The following is a 19,521-nucleotide window of genomic DNA, read 5'->3' as shown; positions in this document are numbered from 1 at the left end:
TAATCAAGTTGGCAAAAATTAAAGACAAAGAAAAATTATTGAAAGCAGCAGGGAAAAATGACAAACAACACACAAGGGAACTCCCATAAGGTTAACAGCTGATTTCTCAGCAGAAACTCTACAAGCCAGAAGGGAGTGGCATGATATACTTAAAGTGATGAAAGGGAAGAACCTACAACCAAGATTACTCTACCCAGCAAGGATCTCATTCAGATTTGATGGAGAAATCAAAAGCTTTACAGACAAGCAAAAGCTAAGAGAATTCAGCACCACCAAACCAGCTCTACAACAAATGCTAAAGGAACTTATCTAAGTGGGAAACACAAGAGAAGAAAAGGATCTACAAAAACAAACCCAAAATAATTACAAAAATGGTCATAGGAACATACATATTGATAATTACCTTAAACATGAATGGATTAAATGCTCCAACCAAAAGACACAGGCTTGCTGAATGGATACAAAAACAAGACCCATCTATATGCTGTCTACAAGAGATCCACTTCAGACCTACAGACACATACAGACGGAAAGTGAGGGGATGGAAAAAGATATTCCATGAAAATGGAAATCAAAAGAAAGCTGGAGTAGCAATACTCATATCAGATAAAATAGACTTTAACATAAAGAATGTTACAAGAGACAAGGAAGGACACTACAAAATGATCAAGGGATCAATCCAAGAAGAAGATATAACAATGATAAATATATATGCACCCAACATAGGAGCACCTCAATACATAAGGCAGCTGCTAACAGCTATAAAAGAGGAAATCGACAGTAACACAGTAATAGTGGGGGACTTTAACACCTCACTTACACCGATGGACGGATCATCCAAAATGAAAATAAATAAGGAAACAGAAGCTTTAAATGACACAGTAGACCAGAGAGATTTAATTGATATTTATAGGACATTCCATCCAAAAACAGCAGATTACACTTTCTTCTCAAAAACAGCAGATTACACTTTCTTCTCAAGTGCACACGGAACATTCTCCAGGATAGATCACATCTTGGGTCACAAATCAAGCCTCAGTAAATTTAAGAAAATTGAAATCATATCAAGCATCTTTTCTGACTACAATGCTATGAGATTAGAAATGAGGGAAAAATACGTAAAAAACACAAACACATGGAGGCTAAACAATACATTACTAAATAACCAAGAGATCACTGAATAAATCAAAGAGGAAATCAGAAAATACCTAGAGACAAATGACAATAAAAACACGACGATCCAAAACCTATGGGATGCAACAAAAGCACTTCTAAGAGGGAAGTTTATAGCTATACAAGCCTACTTCAAGAAACAAGAAAAATCTCAAATAAACAATCTAACCTTACACCTAAAGGAACTAGGGAAAGAAGAACAAACAAAACCCAAAGTTAGCAGAAGGAAAGACATCATAAAGATCAGAGCAGAAATAAATGAAAAAAAAAAAAGATAATGCCCATCATGAACTTAATAGGAACTCAGTAAACATTAGTTATTGTAATTAGTATTCCTTTAATTCAAAATGTCAACTTCCTGTTCCCCTTCAGGAATGCAAATGTGAAAATTAATATATACAAGTGCTTCTGAGATTTTTTTTTTAATTTATTTTTATTTATTTATTTAGTTTTGGCTGCGTTGGGTCTTCGTTGCTGTGCATAGGCTTTCTCTAGTTGCGGCGAGCAGGGGCTACTCTTCGTTGTGGTGGGTGGGCTTCTCATTGTGGTGGCTTCTCCTGTTGTGGAGCATGGGCTCTAGGTGCGCGGGCTTCAGTAGTTGTGGCACACAGGCTCAGTAGCTGTGGCTCATGGGCTTAGTTGCTCCACGGCATGTGGGATCTTCCCAGACCAGGACTCGAACCCGTGTCCCCTGCATTGGCAGGTGGATTCTTAACCACTGTGCCACCAGGGAAGTCCCTGCTTCAGAGAATTTTTGAACTTAGTTTTGTATAATTTGTTTCTGAACAAATTGATTATGTTGATATTCAAAAAAGGGAGCTTAGCTGTTGATTTTCCTGTTTTTTTTAAATGTTATTCTTTTTTTTATTAACATCTTTATCTCTGTCTTAGATTGATTCATGACTCCTGAAAACAGCAACACTGAAAACATTTATTTACTGGCAGTTTGTTTCTCTCCCTTATTCTCTGAAACGGCTGTCTGCTTTTTTTTTAAAATTATTAATTATATAGTGACTTTTTCAGGTATAGGGATTTAGTGTATTGAAAAATGTTGTTTCCTCCCTTTTAAGACATCATCACTCAAGAGATGACAACAGCTGTTCAAGAAGCAGAAGCCACTTTATCTTCAGTGATGCAAGAGCAGCAGGTTTCTACCCTCGAGGTTACCAGAGGAGATGTCGAGACTGAGGGAGGGAAAGAGTTGCCCTCTGCCACAGCTGATGCTCCTGGTGTTACTCAGCTGTCGAGAAGATGGGAGCCTCTGGCCACTGTGGTTTCAACGACACCCGTCCCTCTGTCTTTTGAAGTTACTCCCACTGGAGAAGGTCTGTAAGGGAGAGAATTGTACTCAGCGTTTTGGGGGTGGATCTTTTCTGAGTTGATAAGGATAGAATGAGTGAGGCAGATGGCCCTGTCACCAGGGTAGACACACACACACACACACACACACACACACACAGATACACACACACACATACACACACACATACACATATACACACACATACACACACATACACACACATACATACCCCCACACACATACACATACACACATACATACATACCCACACACATACCCACACACACACACACACACACATACACACACAGACAAACACACATAGACACACATACACACATACCCACACACATACCCACACACATACACACACATACACACACACACATATACATACACATACACACACACACACACACACACACACACACACACCTCACCTGGAGGTATATTTTTTCAGCAGGAAAGGTAGGTGAACTCTTTCTTGTTTGGAGAGGTGTGGCACAGCTAAAGGACAAGGGGTTAGTTCCCAAGTAAAATCTCCTGGTGGCTCATCTCTGAGGCCCACGAAGCCCAAGCCTCCTGAGAACTCTCTCCTAGTTTGACATGTCTGGCTGCTAGGTGCCAGGGTGGTGAAACCAGCAAGGACCTGGGGGTGAAACCAACAAAGACCTGGGTTTGAATCCCAGCTTTGGCCCTCACTAGCATTGTGGCTTCAGGAAAGTTTCTTAATGTCTCCAAGCCTTGGTTTGTTCCTCTTTAAATAATGCCTACCTGTCTTATGGGTTATTTTAAGGATTTCGAATAATGTATAAGAAGTACTTTCTATGTAGGAGGCCCTCAGATGCTCTAATATCTTAAGGACTGTGAAGTTTTCAAATCTGGGTGGTCATCAGAATCACGTGAGAATTACAAAAATTATTATTTAGTTATTATTTTTGGACTTCATGTCTCTGTCTCATCATTGGTCTAAGTAAATCCTACTTTTATTTATTAACTGAGTTATCTTTAACAATGTAATAAATACCTTCTAATCCTGCCTGCCTCCCCTGCAAAAAAAACCCTTAGGATCTTGTCAGTAACCTACAGGTAACCCCATGACCCTTCCCATCTAAACCCCATCCTCCTCTGTTAACCAGTAACCTGAATCTTGTGTTCATCATTTCCTTGACTTCCTTTTCTTTTAGTTTTATTGTGTCTGCATGTACTCCTGATATTATACATTTAAAACTTTTAGATTTTTTTACTTTATCAAAACAGTATTGTGCTGTGGATAGCCTTTTTGGGACTTATTTTTTACTTAATATTCTAAGGCCTATATTTAGTTACTGCGGTTCTTTTGCTTTGACTGCTTGCAATATTCCATTATGAAAATGTATCACAGTTTATTCACCTAATCTTCATCCAGTCTTTTCTAGTGATTTGCATTTGGGTCATTTCCAGGTTGGGCTATTGTGAACATGGCTACCATGAATATTCTTTTACATATTCTCCATTGCACGTGTGTAGGAGATTCTCTTGGGTATATACCTAGGAACTGAGTTGCTGGACAATAGGGCATATGAATATTTGACTTTAGGAGGCAATGCCTAACTGCTTTCCAAAGTGGTTGCTTCCATTTATACTGCAAACAGTAATGTATATGAGAATCTGTGGATCTATATCCTGGGAGCTTTCACAAATAGTTTCTCAGCCTTCCTCACCAAGGAGGTTCTGATTCGGTAAGTTGGGATATGTAGAAAGCATGAAAACTGACATTTAAAAAATTACCTCAAGAGATTTTGATGATCCACCAAGCTTGCAAAATACTACTATTCTACAGTTTCTAGATTTGGGAATATCTGGGGCTAAGTTTGGCTGCTTTAAAATTGAGCATATTGCAGACACAGATCTAAGCTTTTACTCTTTGACTTGATTTTTAAAAGTCATCCTTGGGGTGTATGTAAACAAATTTTTGTTAAATTTTCTACCTTTGGTAATAGGTTATATAAAATCCCACAAAATCTATAATATTGTTAATAGAATAAATGGGAGATTAACATTTGAAAACAAAGTTCTGATTTGAGATAATATATTTTCCTGGAAGATAAAGTGTTTGCCTTGGGTGGCTGGATTGGTGCAATGTGGGAAGGAAGAGCTGGTCTAAGTGCCAGACTTACTGTATATAAGATACTGGCTTCATTTGTCATTTCTTGCTTAAGAAGTAAAAGCATATATATATATTCCCAATACTGATCACCTTTGGGTCATGTCTCTTGTGTTTGGCAGACCTAATGGACACAGTCACAGGGCCGAACGAGGAGTTGTTCACACCAATTGTGGGTTCTCCAGTGACGCCCCCTGGGATGATGGAGGAAGCACCTAGCACTTCCCCAGCGCTTGCTGACCCTGAGGCATCTTCCGAGAGAAGAACAGCTGCTCCATCCATTAGCTATGTTAATACAGCTGCCTCCTATGGTCTGGACCAACTCGAATCTGAAGGTATCCATGCTTTGAAGGGGATCTTTTTCTAGGACAGATTCAGTGAGTCACTGAGCAACTGTTGTCTTTGAGAAAAGATCCAGGATAAGTATATTCTGTGTGTAGTGTAGATCAGGGGTCAGTAGACCATGGCCCAGCCAGATCTGGCCTGCCGTCTGTTTTTGTATGGCAAGCTAAAATTGGTCTTTACATTTTCAAATGATTGAATAAAATCAAAAGAAGAATAGTATTTCGTGACATGTAGAAGTTTTTATAAAATCCACATTTCAGTGTTCCTAATTAACAGCCACACTTGTTCAGTTGTGTATTGTCTGTGGCTACTTTTGTGCCAGAGCAGCAGAGTTGAGTAGTTGTGACAGAGACTAACTGCCCACAGAGCCTAAAATATTTATGAGATGGCCCTTTACCGAAAAAGCTTGCTGACCCCTGCTCTACATCAGTAGTTCTCAATTACAGTTGAACATTAGAATCACCTTGGGGAGCTTTTAAAGGATCCCAATGACCGAGTCCTTCTCCCAGCAATTCTGATTCAGTTGGGATGGAATCTGGCATCAACATTTTTCAAGAGTTGCTTGAGATGATTTCAGTGTGCAGGCTGAATTGAGAAAACTGGTTTAATGGAAAACTTGAGTTTCCCCATCAGATTTTCTTGGGTGGAAGTTTTAATGTGGATTGTATTTTCGTAACACTGCTCTGGTTGTTAATGCTGGGTCATTCTCCCTTAATTACGTCTCTGGGTTAGATGTTCCACTTTTTGGAGATAGTCTCCTCACCTGTTAAGGCTGAGAAATTCTTGCCCAATTTTACTTTCCAAGGCATTGGCTTTGAGCATGAAAAAAGATGCTTGGAGCACAGCCGCACATCCACAAATCAGAAGTCGGGAAATATAACGAAAGGTCGTTTAATTAATCAGCATTTTGGCAGGTGAACAGCTCCTGGCTGGATTGCAAAATGCCCAGAGATTTGTAGTGCTGTTTCTTAAACTAATCTGAAAGACAGGTAAGCTTTTGGGCACTAAATTAGTCATGTGTTTGATGCAGTAAAGACATAGGATGTGCTGTTATTTTATATTTTGTCTACTCTGTAACAGAGAAGGTGGTTCAGCCAGGTTTGCAGCAGGCTGTATTGCAGACTTTCAGGGTAATACTGGTAGTTTTCTGGCGGAGAAATGTGACATTTTAGGAGGAATGTGAATTCCATGGAGTGCTGGTTTAGGAAATGGATCAAAGCGAGCTCAGAGGCCAACAGCTCTTGCTCTCCACATTAAGATAAAAACTTGGAATGTAGTCTCATATTAGCTGTCTGCTCTCCTTGATGCCATCTGGAAAGACCAGGTTTCCCCAAATTAACCTGAGTTAGAGATGACAGCTTTACCCGGCAGGGCTCATTTAATCAGAGGAAAAAAATTGTGTTTGTGAATAATCCATACTTGTGAAACTGCAATACTTTTCTAAATTTAGTAGATGATGGCAGTTATATTGAGATGTGTGAGAATTTTCTTAACTTGCCTAAGATGTCCTAGAGTTTTAGTGCTTTTCTTCTACACAGCTCAATTCCAGCTCCTTTTTGAGAATATATTTTGTCAGTTTTGATCTAAGTTATGATCCTTGTCAAGGTTTATGAAAGACATTTTTGGTTTAAAAATATTCTTTCTGCTACGTTGTTGGGCTTAAGACAAGATTTTGAATGAGCACAACTTTTCTCCTAAATACCAGGGAGTACAATTTATATTTAATTAGTATATGTTAGTAATGTCACAATTAGTTTTATGCTGGTCTATCTAGTCCTCTTAAAGCAGGAGTGACTACACTTATTTAAATCGATAGATTCCCGGATGTATTGGAGGCCTCCTTTTCCAGTGCATGTTTTTCCACTTTGTCCAGGAATATAAGTGCAGCCTGAGGCTTTGACTGGATGAAACATTTTAATTCTTCCATAGCATTGGACCCAGGGGAAGATAGTTTATTCTTACTTAGAACGAGGTTGTGTGATGTCAAGTTATCTACCTTTCAAGTTTGAATCTCTGTGATGTGTTGATAAATGTCAATTCTCCAGTTAAGGTGTGTGTTTATTTAATTATATTATTAAACTCCCTATATGTTATTTGAATATCTTCCTTCCCACTCAGGGGCAGGAGCACTTCTCCAGAGAATGGGGTATTTGTCTCAGTGAGATATGGACAAGAGACCTGCCCCTTTTAGACACCACACACCCAAGGAGCAAGAACCTTTGTGGAAATTTCTGAATGTTTATTCTTTTTTTTTTTTTTAATTTTTATTTATTTATTTATTTATTTATTTTTGGCTGTGTTGGGTCTTCGTTTCTGTGCAAGGGCTTTCTCTAGTTGTGGCAAGCGGGGGCCACTCTTCATCGCGGTGCTCGGGCCTCTCACTGTCGCGGCCTCTCTTGTTGCGGAGCACAGGCTCCAGACGCGCAGGCTCAGTAATTGTGGCTCACGGGCCCAGCCGCTCCGCGGCATGTGGGATCTTCCCAGACCAGGGCTCGAACCCGTGTCCCCTGCATTGGCAGGCAGATTCTCAACCACTATGCCCCCAGGGAAGCCCCCTGAATGTTTATTCTTTAAGGGATAGTCAATGTCCCAGATGAGCCTAAAATTTGTATCTGCGTGGTACCCTGTCTTGTTGTCTTCTCCTTCACGTCTCTACAACATAATGACTAAGAGAGTGTATTAGTTTTCTAGGACTGCCATAACAAAGTCTCACAAACTGGGTGATTTAAAACAGCAGAGATTTGTTCTCTTGCAATTTTAGAGCCCAGAAGTCTGAAATCAAGTTGTAGGCAGGGCCGCGCTCCCTGCAAAGCCTCTGGGTGAGGATCGTCCCTAGCCTCTTCCAGCTTCTGGTGCCTCAGGCATTCCTTGGCTTGTGGCAGCATCACTGCAGTCTCTGCCTCCACCTTCACCTCTTCCCTCTTTGTGTCTCTGTGCCCAAATTTCCCTTGTCTTATGAGGACATCAGCCATTGGATTAGGACTCACTCCGATAATTACATCTGAGCTTGATTACATCTGCCGGAACTCTATTTCCAAATAAGGTCAGATTCACAAGTTCTGTGGTTTAGGACTTAAACATATTTTCTGGGGGAACACAATTCAACTTGTAATAGGAGGTCTGCTTCTGAGGAGTTTTCCAGCTGGCTCTGAAGGCAGACTTGCTCTGCCTCTGGAACGCCCACTTGAGAGATGTGCTTTGGTAGAGTGGGAGAAGTTTGGTGTGGTTTACATTTCTCAGGCATTGAAGAAAGGCTGCTTCTATAAGTGCGTACTGCCCTGTGCCTATTTCAGTACGCCTTTTACCGTGTCAGCAAAAATGCACTTTGATTTTTGAAGGGATAATGGTTTATCTGTCACCTTGTCTGATATACTTTACTTCTCTGTATTTTTTTTTTTTTTTAGGGAATAAATGCTTTCAGGATGATAAAAAATGCATTATACTTATCTCAGGCATAACTCTACTAGGGCTGTGTTCAGCATTTTTGAAATATAAACATGACAAAGTGTTCTAACTTTTAATTCAAAAGTTGGATAATGGCAAAGTACATGTATATGTATATATGTGTATATATATACAGGTACATATATATGTACATAAACTAATTTTTGTTTTTTTAAAATTAATTTTTATTGGAGTATAGTTGATTAACAGTGTTGCATAATCTTAATTTTGGACATGATCTTTGTTTAGGTTGATGTCCTTTTTGGTTGAATGTTAATATCTTCCTCTGCTCCAAAATGGCAGCTTAAAATTTTTGATTGCTTATGAAAACTTACTTGGAGTTTTTTCATTTGGGTTAACTGTCTTTAAAATATTTTAATACTAATATCAAATGAACTAAGGCCTTCAATATTTCTTACTGAATGTAATTCTGCTTTCTGAATTTTAGAAGTCCAAATGAAGATATCTATTTACTCTAAACAAATCAGACTTATTTCGGCCTTTCCTATGTTTCCACAGAAGATGGAAATTCATCTGTGCTGTAAAATTGTAGCAATAATTCTGTAGGGTGGAAGGTTATGGCTTTAACAGTTCAATACTCAGAAAAAAAATCTACTGTGGGTCTCTTTGTACCAGGTAGTAGGTTTCTAAGAATGTGTGAGAGGTAAGAGAGCAAAAACGGAGGTGTCTCAGATCTTGTGATTAAGGTGCTGGTAATCCTTCTTCACATCCCCAGCACTTTCTCCCTTAAAGTCTGGAAGTCAATAGCCGGGCCTTCCAGCTGTGAGAGGTGGGAAACCACTTGGTGCTCCCCGTGGTGCTGACCGGACAGACTTGGGAACAGGGTGAATTTGCCTGGACTCTCTCAAGATGAGCCTGGGTTAACGTATTGCTTTTCTGCAAGAGAAGAAGAAACACCAGTGTCTTTGGTCTGGAGAATGTGAATTCTCGATCTGACTGGTCCTATTTAAGGTGTTTCTTTAGGCATAATAGACTGAGTGGTGGGGCTGTAAAATCCCGTGCCGTTATTCCAGACAATTCCCATTTCCTCATCTGTTTCAAAGTGCCTATTTACTACAGGGTTTATTACAGGGTTATTGACATGCCAGGGAATTACCTTTTTTTTTTGTTTGTTTGTTTTACATACGACACATTATATATAAACATATAGCATATTACCTTTTTTAACATATAAAGAGGTTTTTAATTCTTAGTATCCAACAGGAAAGTCATGTTTTATTTTTTAATATCTTGATTTTTAAAAAATAAGACCAAATATATCATTTGACTTCAATTTTCTCTCTTCTGACCGTTTTTTCCTTGTTTTTCAAAGACCATTTTGGATGTCCTTATATTTAGGTTTTGAAAGATTGTATTTTTGACATCTTTTCCCAGCGAGGCAGCACACATGGGGCAGAAAGCTGTCATTTTTCTGTCATTTGTTGTTTAATCTACTTCAGTGACGTCAATTTTCCTCCCTTCGTGAGTGTGTGTGTGTGCACATCTGTGTGTGTGTGTTTAATTTCATGGATGTTTTTTCCACAGTCCTCTGAGAGCATGTCCTATATACACTTTCAGCATTTCTTAATTTCCTCTGCTGAAAGACAGTGATGTTATCTCTCCTTTCTTATCTGGAATTCTCAGTTCTGTCTCTGTTCTAGGATTCTCTCTACAATAACAGGAATTTCAATAGCATAGGGATTTCAGGAGAAAGCCCTGTTTGAAAAGTATGCCTTTGTTCAGATGACTGAGTGATATTTTTTGGCTGTGTGATCTCCTAATTGGTACTGAAAAAAAGATGCTTAGTTTCTGTCTTTTATTGGTCAATCAGAAATGAATTGGGAAATGCATTCTTTAAGTGGCTTTGTGGAGAAGCCTCAGAGATATTTTTCTTTAAGAGTTTCATTGAGGATTCTTAAGAGCTCATGTAATTTTTATGAGAGAACTGTTTGCTCTTCAACTGCACTTTAATTCACAAAATCAATTTTTTTTGGTCTTCCCAATATGCACTCCTTTTCAGAGAATATTTTCTTATTATTTTCTCAATTCTCATATAATGTTTCAACTCAGAAGGCAGCTAGAATGGATGAATGAGAAAGTGTAGTCAAAGATCTCATCTCAAGTCCATGTTTATGAAGCCAAGTTTATGTGACTTACTTTTGGGAGCTGCTATGTGGACATAATATTAAAGATCCAGTAGAGTGTTGTAAATTTGAACTGTCCACTGTTACTTATGATACTGTAGTATGAAGTTAAGGATGTTCACTCTAATTTTTACTCTGAGTATGTTAAGAATGGATACAAGTTTTGGCTTTTGTTCTTGAAAATGCTTTGGATTTAATTTTGCCTCAATAACAGAGGCAATGATTTCAGTCATTGATTACCCCTTATGGTAAGTGACTTTGTTGGCTTGTCCTGAAATCATCATACTTTCTCTGGCATTTATGATAGGTCATCACATGTCTGTTGCTAATGCTCACATAGCCAGTGGTATTTCAAAAATATTTAGAATCAATATTATGATGTATTACCATAAAGCTTTGCTACAAATTCTGCTGTTGAAGAAAGATAACTGACATTCACTCTAAGTTTTCTGGTGTGCTTTCTTATCATAGGGAATTTATTTATTGGTGTAGTCACAATTAAGTAAGCATTGTTATAGAGTTGATTCTTCCCGTTTTTTTTTCTGCATCTTTGTTGCCCAGCACCAGAAAGTTACACTGCTTAGTAAAGCTCACTCTTAGACACTTAGGAAATTTTATATAACGGCTCATGATGACAAAAGGATTTAGCTTTGTACATATTCATTGGTTTTGTTTATTCATTCATTTATGTGTATACTTAGCAAGTATTTGGTCATTCAGATGATAAAAAGAAGTGACAGTAGATCTTGTGTAAATTTTAGTAGACGTTATGATAAATACATAAATAACAGACACACAAGGTAGAAGGTGGGAAAATATCACAAAACAATTACAGAAAAAGGACTGTGAGAGATAGGAGAGAGAACTTAGCCCCAGCTTAGAGAAATAAAAAATTGATATTTATGCTGGGGAGTCTTTTTTTTTTTAAATAAATTTATTTATTTATTTGTATTTTTATCTTATAAATTTATTTATATTTATTTATTTTTGGCTGCTTTGCATCTTCGTTGCTGCGCACGGGCTTTCTCTAGTTGCGGCAGGTGGGGGCTACGCTTCGATGCGGTGCACGGGCTTCTCATTGCGGTGGCTTCTCTTGTTGCCGAGCACGGGTTCTAGGTGCGTGGGCTTCATTAGTTGCAGCACGCGGGCTCAGTAGTTGTGGCTCACAGGCTTAGTTGCTCCGCGGCATGTGGGATCTTCCCGGGCCAGGGCTCGAACCCGTGTCGCCTGCATTGGCAGGCGGATTCTTAACCACTGCACCACCAGGGAAGTCCCCTGGGGAGTCTTTTTTTAAAAATAAATTTATTTATTTTATTTATTTATTTTTGGCTGCATTGGGTCTTCATTGCTGCGCACGGGCTTTATCTAGTTGCGACGATCGGGGGCTACTCTTCATAGCGGTGCTCGGGCTTCTCATTGCGGTGGCTTCTCTTGTTGCGAAGCATGGACTCTAGGCGCGTGGGCTCAGTAGTTGTGGCTCACGGGCTCTAGAGCGCAGGCTCGGTAGTTGGGGTGCACAGGTCTAGTTGCTCCGCGGCATGTGGGATCTTCCCAGACCAGGAATCGAACCCGTGTGCCCTACATTGACAGGCAATTCCTAACCACTGCCCCACCAGGGGAACCCCTTCTTGGGAGTCGTATGTGTGTGTGTGTTGTTCTTTTGATATTTATAAAAAAATAAGTCATAGGATATCGAAAAGTATGGAAAACATTTTAAAGCTTGGTGAAACATCCTTTAGATATCACACATACCACACTACCATTCAATTATTTTATAGGCATGTGATCAAGCATGTTTCTATAATTTTAGCTTTTTGGTTAGATGAATTCTTTCTTTTTTATTCTTCCAGTTTTATTGGAATATAATTGGCATACAGAACTGTGTAAATTTAAGGTGTACAGGATGATGATTTGACTTACATATACCATGAAATGATTACCACAATAAGTTTAGTGAGCATCCATCATCTTAGGTAGATAAAAAATAAAAGAAAAAAATTTTTTTCCTTGTGATGAGAACTCTTGGGATTTACTCTCTTAACAACTTCCATGTATAACATATGGCAGTGCTAATTATATTAATTATATTGTACATTACATCCTTACTACTTACTTATCTTATAACTGCAAGTTTGCATCTTTTGTCAGCCTTCATCCAGTTTTCTATCCTCTTACCCTCTGCCTCTGGTAACCACAAATCTGATCTTTTTTTCTATGAGTTTGTTTGTTCGTTTCTTTTTGAAGTATAGTTGACCGGCTAGGTTAGTTCCTAGTGCACAACATAGGGATTTGATATTTCTATACATTTCAGAATTATCACCATGATAAGCCTAGTTACTGTACATCACCATGCAAAGGTACTACATTATTATTATTATTTTTTATAAATTTATTTATTTATTTTTGGCTGCATTGGGTCTTCGTTGCTGCGCACAGGCTTTCTCTAGTTGTGGTGAGCGGGGGCTACTCTTTGTTACGGTGCACGGGCTTCTCATTGCGGTGGCTTCTCTTGTTGTGGAGCACGGGCTCTAGGCGCGTGGTCTTCAGTAGTTGTGGCACGTGGGCTCAGCAGTTGTGGCTTGTGGGCTCTAGAGCGCAGGCTCAGTAGTTGTGGTGCACGGGCTTAGTTGCTCCACGGCATGTGGGATCTTCCCAGACCAAGGCTCGAACCCATGTCCCCTACACTGGCAGGTAGATTCTTAACCACTGTGCTGCCAGGGAAGTCCCACTACATTATTATTGAGGTAAATTATTTCTTAAGAATAGTTTTTAGATGCAGCAACCAGGTGCTCAGCCTCAGGCCAAACAAATACATGATTTATAGGAAACTGTACCAGGTCTCTCTTGAGGGGATTGTTCAGAATCCTAGGCAAAATGATTGGTTCTGAGTGTTTCATCTGGGCTCATACTCCAGGACTGACAATCCCTTTGAGGAGTGCTCCAAGCAGGGCTTTCCATGTGTGGTGGTTTTTGCAGTTGTCAAAGCAAGCATGGAGCTTGCAACTGCACAATAGGATGTGGAGATTTCAAAGACATTTTAGATTTTGCAGAAAATCAAGGCATTTTTAAAAGCATGATTTTTCAAACATGATTTTTCAATATGAGACTAGACATAACTATCCTTTTACTGGTATAATCATTGAGAATGTTATTGCATCGGAGTACAAATAATTAAAAACCTTAACAATGTATAAAATAATGTAAGAATATTACCAACTGTACTTTATCAGGCTGTGTTCATAACCATGAAATTGTTTTGGCATCAGACTACCTTTTATTATTAAAATGCATACATATCCCCAAAGGAAAAGATTAGAAGAAAAATATAATACATCAATTTGAATGGCCTTACAAGATTTTAAATATGTTCACACTTGGAAATATTAAATTTGTCTTGAAAGATTTACATTGATTCTGCCTACATTTACCTGTGTTTTTTCTTCTTTAGCCATTCTACCTCCTTCTAATTGTTCATTTTTTAAAAAAATTAATTAATTAATTAATTAATTTTGGCTGTGTTGGGTCTTCGGTGCTGCACGCGGGCTTTCTCTAGTTGTGGTGAGCGGGGGCTACTCTTTGCTGCAGTGTGTGGGCTTCTTATTGCGGTGGCTTCTCTTGTTGTGGAGCACAGCTCTAGGTGCGTGGGCTTCAGTAGTTGCGGCACTTGGGCTCAGTAGTTGTGGCTCGAGGGTTGTAGAGCGCAGGCTCAGTAGTTGTGGCACAAGGGCTTAGTTGCTCCGTGGCATTTGGGATCTTCCCAAACCAGGGCTCGAACCCGTGTCCCCTGCATTGGCAGGCGGATTCTTAACCACTGCGCCACCAGGGAAGTCCCCTTCTAATTGTTTGATATCTCCAGACAAAATATTCCGTGGAAACTTCTTCTATAAAAAACAGTATAAAGAGGGACTTCCCTGGCGGTCCAGTATTAAGACTCCGGACTTCCACAGCAAGGGACGGGGGTTGGGGAACTAAGATCTTGCATGCTGCGCAATGAGGCCCCCCCCCCCAAAAAGTATAAAGACTCTCCAAGGTTTTATTACAAGAAGGAGATTCTCCAGGTGGCCAGAGGGGCCGACATTGCTCCCTCTGGGTTTTCTCAAGGTATCTGCCTCACGTGCTCTCTGAGGAGCCCTACTTCCTGTTAAAACTCCAGCTCAAGCATAGATGAAAACCCTCTCATTTGTTTCAACTAAAATTAGTGGAAATTTAAAAAATACTTGGCTCCAACCTAAGGGAACGCAAAGCAAATGGACCAAGAAAATAAAAGAAACATAAAATGAATTAGGCTTACGAGGTACACATTTCTCTCTGATTGTACCTTAGCTAAGGAGCTTCCAGGGCTCCCAGGCCTTGACTCATTCCATGGTCTGAGAAGGTTTTTAATATTCGGTACCCAAAGCTCTGGAACAGTTTTTCAGGCACCTTGCTAAGCTTTCTGGCTTCACAACTCTTGGCTTGTTTCCTGTTCTGAGGATAACTTATTTTCTCCTTCCCATCCCTGCCCCCATGGGGAAGAGCCAAGACAAAGATGTAAATTTCCTCTAGGGCCCACCACCAAGTAGGGAATCCCCAACTCCACTTACATATTGTCTGTCCTGCTTTACAGGTTGAAGGACACACCTCCAATCCCTAGGCAACTGACAGCCAGATAACCATCATGATTGACACCATGTACATCCCACTCTTTAGAGGAAATCCCATTTCTGTTAAAAGCCTGTCACGATTCACGTCTGGGCAATATCACACTGTTCTCACTATACAAGAAATACACCTGTATAGAGTCATTCTGTCATATTCTATAGCAAATAATACTCAGTGCTGTGTTACTCCATAAACAGAGGGCTATGAAGTTCAAGTTAAAAGAGGACAGGAAGGAGAGACAGAAACCTTTCAGCTCAAAGTCATCTTTCTTTCCTTTTACTTTCTTTCTTTCTTTCTTTCTTTCTTTCTTTCTTTCTTTCTTTCTTTCTTTCTTTCTTTCTTTCCTTCCTTCCTTCCTTCCTTCCTTCCTTCCTTCCTTCTTTCTGTTTTATATTGAAGTATAGTTGATTTACAATGTTGTGTTACTTTCAGGTGTACAGCAAAGTGATTCAGTTATACGTATACATATATCTATTCTTTTTCAGACTCTTTTCCCATATAGGTTATTACAGAGTACTGAGTAGAGCTCTCTGTGCTATACAGTAGGTCCTTGCTGATTATCTATTTTATATATAGAGTGTGTATATGTTAATCCCAACCTCCTAATTTATCCCTCCCACCTTTCCCCTTTGGTAACCATAAGTTTGTTTTCTAAGTCTTTGAGTTTGTTTCTGTTTTGTAAATAAGTTCATTTGTATCATTTTTTAAGATTCCACATATAAGTGATATCATATGATATCAGTCTTTCTCTGTCTGACTTACTTCACTTAGTATGATAATCTCTAGGTCCATCCATGTTGCTGCAAATGGCATTATTTCATTCTTTTTTATGGCTGAGTAATATTCCATTGTATATATGTATCACATCTTCTTTATCCATTCATCTGTCTATGGACATTTAGGTTGCTTCCATGTCTTGGCTATTGTAAATAGTGCTGCAGTGAACACTGAGGTGCATGTATCTTTCCGAATTATGGTTTTCTCTGGATATATGCCCAGGAGTGTGGTTGCTGGATCATATAGTAGCTCTATTTTTAGTTTTTTAAGGAATCTCCATACTGTTCTTCATAGTGACTGCACCAATTTACATTCCCACCAACAGTGTAGGAGGGTTCCCTTTTCTCACACCCTCTCCAGCATTTATTATTTGTAGACTTTTTGATGATGGCCATTCTGACCGGTGTGAGGTGATACCTCATTGTAGTTTTGATTTGCATTTCTCTAACAAGTAGCGACGTTGAGCATCTTTTCATGTGCTTTTTGGTCTTCTGTATATCTCTTCCTTATGAAGCTTCTCAGACCACCCAGCTTGCATTAATGAGTAGTACAGTAAAAAAATAGCTCTGGTTATGGTCTCAAATTGACATGCCTGAGTTTAAGTGTTAGCTTCATCATGAATAAGCACTGTGATATTGACCAAAGTATTTAATTTCTTTAGACTTCAGTTTTTCCATCTGTGTAAAGCAGAGATATTGGTGTTCCTGTCTCCTATTATGAGGTTAAATGAGAGCTTGTGTATAGTAAATAATGCATGACATAAAGTAAATACATAATAAATATGAACTTTTTATATCATTTATCAATTAAAATTATGTATTGTGATCAAGTACTATTATGTATTAATTGTTATAGTGAAATATTCGCATCCTCTTCATGCAACCAATGGGTCAGGGGCCAGGCAGATAGTGTAGGTGAGCAAAGAGGAAGGTGCTTAAAACAGTAGGGAGTGGTGTGTTTCAATAGAGAGCACACACTCCCTCTGATCCAGACAGATTCTGCTCATATGATTGCCAGGAGGAGAATGTGAGTTCAGTGATGCTAGATCTCAGATTTTTTCCAAGGTAAGCTGAAAATTCCCAATTTTATATGAAATATTCTGATTTTTTAAAGTGTCAGAAATCAGTTCTAGTGTTTACCTATCCTATTTCATTTTTATTAGTATCACAACCGAAATGAATCTGTCTTCCCAGCCATTGATCATCAGTTTGTGCTCTTAACTGAATTCTCCAAACCTCTTTAAGTGCAGGGTCAGAGCTTTCTGCCCTTGTGTCCCTAGTGTCTGTAGGTACCAGGTGTTGGGCAAGTGATGATCAGCGATGTAGTGGATGGTTTTAGGACCATTATCTTCTTTAATTGATATGTTTTGATTTGACTCGCTCTACTTGTTATTGTTTTAAATCCAGTGCTTATTTTGGGCCTGAAGTTGAGCACTGTTTATGTGAACAAAGCAGTGGCTCCCAATTACCTTCTGCTAGAAATCTATTTCTAGTAGGAATTTGCTTAGATTTTTTGCATCCCACTGTGGGGTTGAACATTATTTCATTTCCTTCTTATTGGAATCCATACTGATACCTGCACTTAGTCAGGTAAGGCAACTCAGTAAACTTAAATTATTCTTTAAACCCACTTTGAGAAGCCAGAGTGGGAGGGAAGGAAGAAAAGGTAAGGGGGGAGGAGGGAGATCCTTCTCTAGAAACGTTATTGGAGTTAATTTGTACAAAGACCATTTCCCACCGTGGGCCACCCCTCTCCCCAGGGTGACAAAAGCATGTAGGTGGATTTTCCTTTAAAAGTTGATATCATACTCATTTGAAGTGAATACATAATATAAATTAATAAAAGTTATATTGGAGGTCCTATAAAGGCATTACTACTTATTTTGAGGAGGAAGATAATGAATTAAAGTTCTGTTCAGTTTATTTCTGTTTAATCACCATATATTGAGGGCTTATTTTTTGCAAAGCACAATGCTTGATCCTGGGGGGTAGGGCACAAAGAAGAATAAGACAGGCTCTCTGGTTTCAAGAAGGTAAATATACACAGGTATGATAAAACAAACACATTTCCGCTAATTAATATGTAAACCTCATTTTGAATTACTTGAGTCATGTTTTAAAGGGGATATCTACTTTCATAGGTATTTTTGCAAAATCAATAATCAGCCTAACCAACCCATGATTTATCTTTTGAGTGTATGTGGATTCTTATACACAAGTTTTGCATATGTTTGCTTAAAGCAAATATTCCTTTAAGACTACTAAGTTACTGCAGAGAAAGGCTTTATTCTGGATGGCTCAGAATTTATAGATACAACAATAATAAAGCTTTTATGTTTCTCTTTACAGCACCCTTGAGAAATAGAGCAATATTGCTGTAGTCTCATTTTTCCAAAGGGAAATACATAGGAGTCTGTCATCTGAATCCAAAGTGAGTTGTTTAATGAACAGGAGCTAGACTTGAGAACTTATAATTATTGCTCTAGGGCTCTTTCTATTAAGATAACTCAGTTTAATTTGGGGCAGGATTTATAGAAGATAATGGAGAACACTAATTATATGAGGTCAGGGCTGAAAAGGGATTATGTAATGACCAGTAAATGTGAGGTTAGTTATGTAGACTGATATTTTTAGATTGCTAACAAGATATAGGAGATTACATTATCAAGAGCAGAATCCTCTAATTTAAAGAAAGTAATATTAAATTAAACAAAAATTTTAAACATCTACCTGAAATGTGGGTTGAATCCAAAATATCTTTCAAGGGGTGTTCGAAGTGTGCAGATTATCTTGTCTCAAGCTTTTAAATTTTCTCACGTATGTACCTTTTGAATATTGTTAAGGATAGAATGGAGGAAGTTTCTAATGATTATATTTACTATTATAGAGTTATTGGGAAGTTTGAACTTTAGTAAAATGGTTTCAAGAAATTTGTATAGATTAATATAGGAGGTTTTAAAAAAATCACTGTGAGGAGATTTTGAAAAGAGAGAATTAAAGAAACAAATGTTTAAAGCAGAATATTTAATAAACAATAACATTTGAGATTTTATCTAATTTAAAAATGCACCCCAGATTACAGATGCTCTTATGAGTGAAATTTGGAATTTGAAAATGGTGTTTGAAAAGCCAATAAACGCTCTCACTCAACTTATTGGACAAATGTAGATGATATGGATGCTTTTGGAAGGCTCATTGTTTGGATTTCAGCTTCTGATGAAGACTCTGACAGACCCAACCATAGCGAAATGCCTAGATCTTGGGTGAAACACATGCTTTAGTACGTTAATGAAATTGCAAGCAGTCAGAAAAAATCTCCAAAGACTGTACTTTTTAGCTCAATCCATCCCAAAGTGAGCTGAAACCCAACAAGTGAGCTGTAAGGAGAAAGCAAATTGGAAAGGTAAAGGCACTCTAGGACAGTAGTAATATCAGGAGTCTACATTTGGACTTGTAGCAAGAAGAGGGACCCAGATTGAAATTTCCACGTTAAGTCTGTATCTTTAAAAGGGGAATAAAGTAGTTCCAGGTTTGTGTCACAACCTGACT

The 19,521-nt window shown here is 38.6% G+C and overlaps 1 protein-coding gene across 1 annotated transcript in view; it reads left to right on the top strand.

Annotated features, from left to right (window-relative positions):
- ARMH4 (armadillo like helical domain containing 4) overlaps positions 1 to 19,521 on the top strand; it is a 140,156-nt gene that overhangs the window by 16,265 nt on the left and 104,370 nt on the right. The window contains exons 3-4 of the mRNA XM_057543697.1: positions 2,244 to 2,498; positions 4,745 to 4,957. Of these exons, the coding sequence (XP_057399680.1) occupies positions 2,244 to 2,498; positions 4,745 to 4,957 (468 nt within the window). The remainder of the gene's footprint in view (positions 1 to 2,243; positions 2,499 to 4,744; positions 4,958 to 19,521) is intronic.

Source organism: Balaenoptera acutorostrata, chromosome 3, assembly GCF_949987535.1.
Source record: "Balaenoptera acutorostrata chromosome 3, mBalAcu1.1, whole genome shotgun sequence".
In the NCBI taxonomy this organism is placed as follows: domain Eukaryota; kingdom Metazoa; phylum Chordata; class Mammalia; order Artiodactyla; family Balaenopteridae; genus Balaenoptera; species Balaenoptera acutorostrata.
The sequence above is the reverse complement of the archived record's forward strand: the minus strand, read 5'-3'. Positions and strand labels throughout refer to the sequence as shown.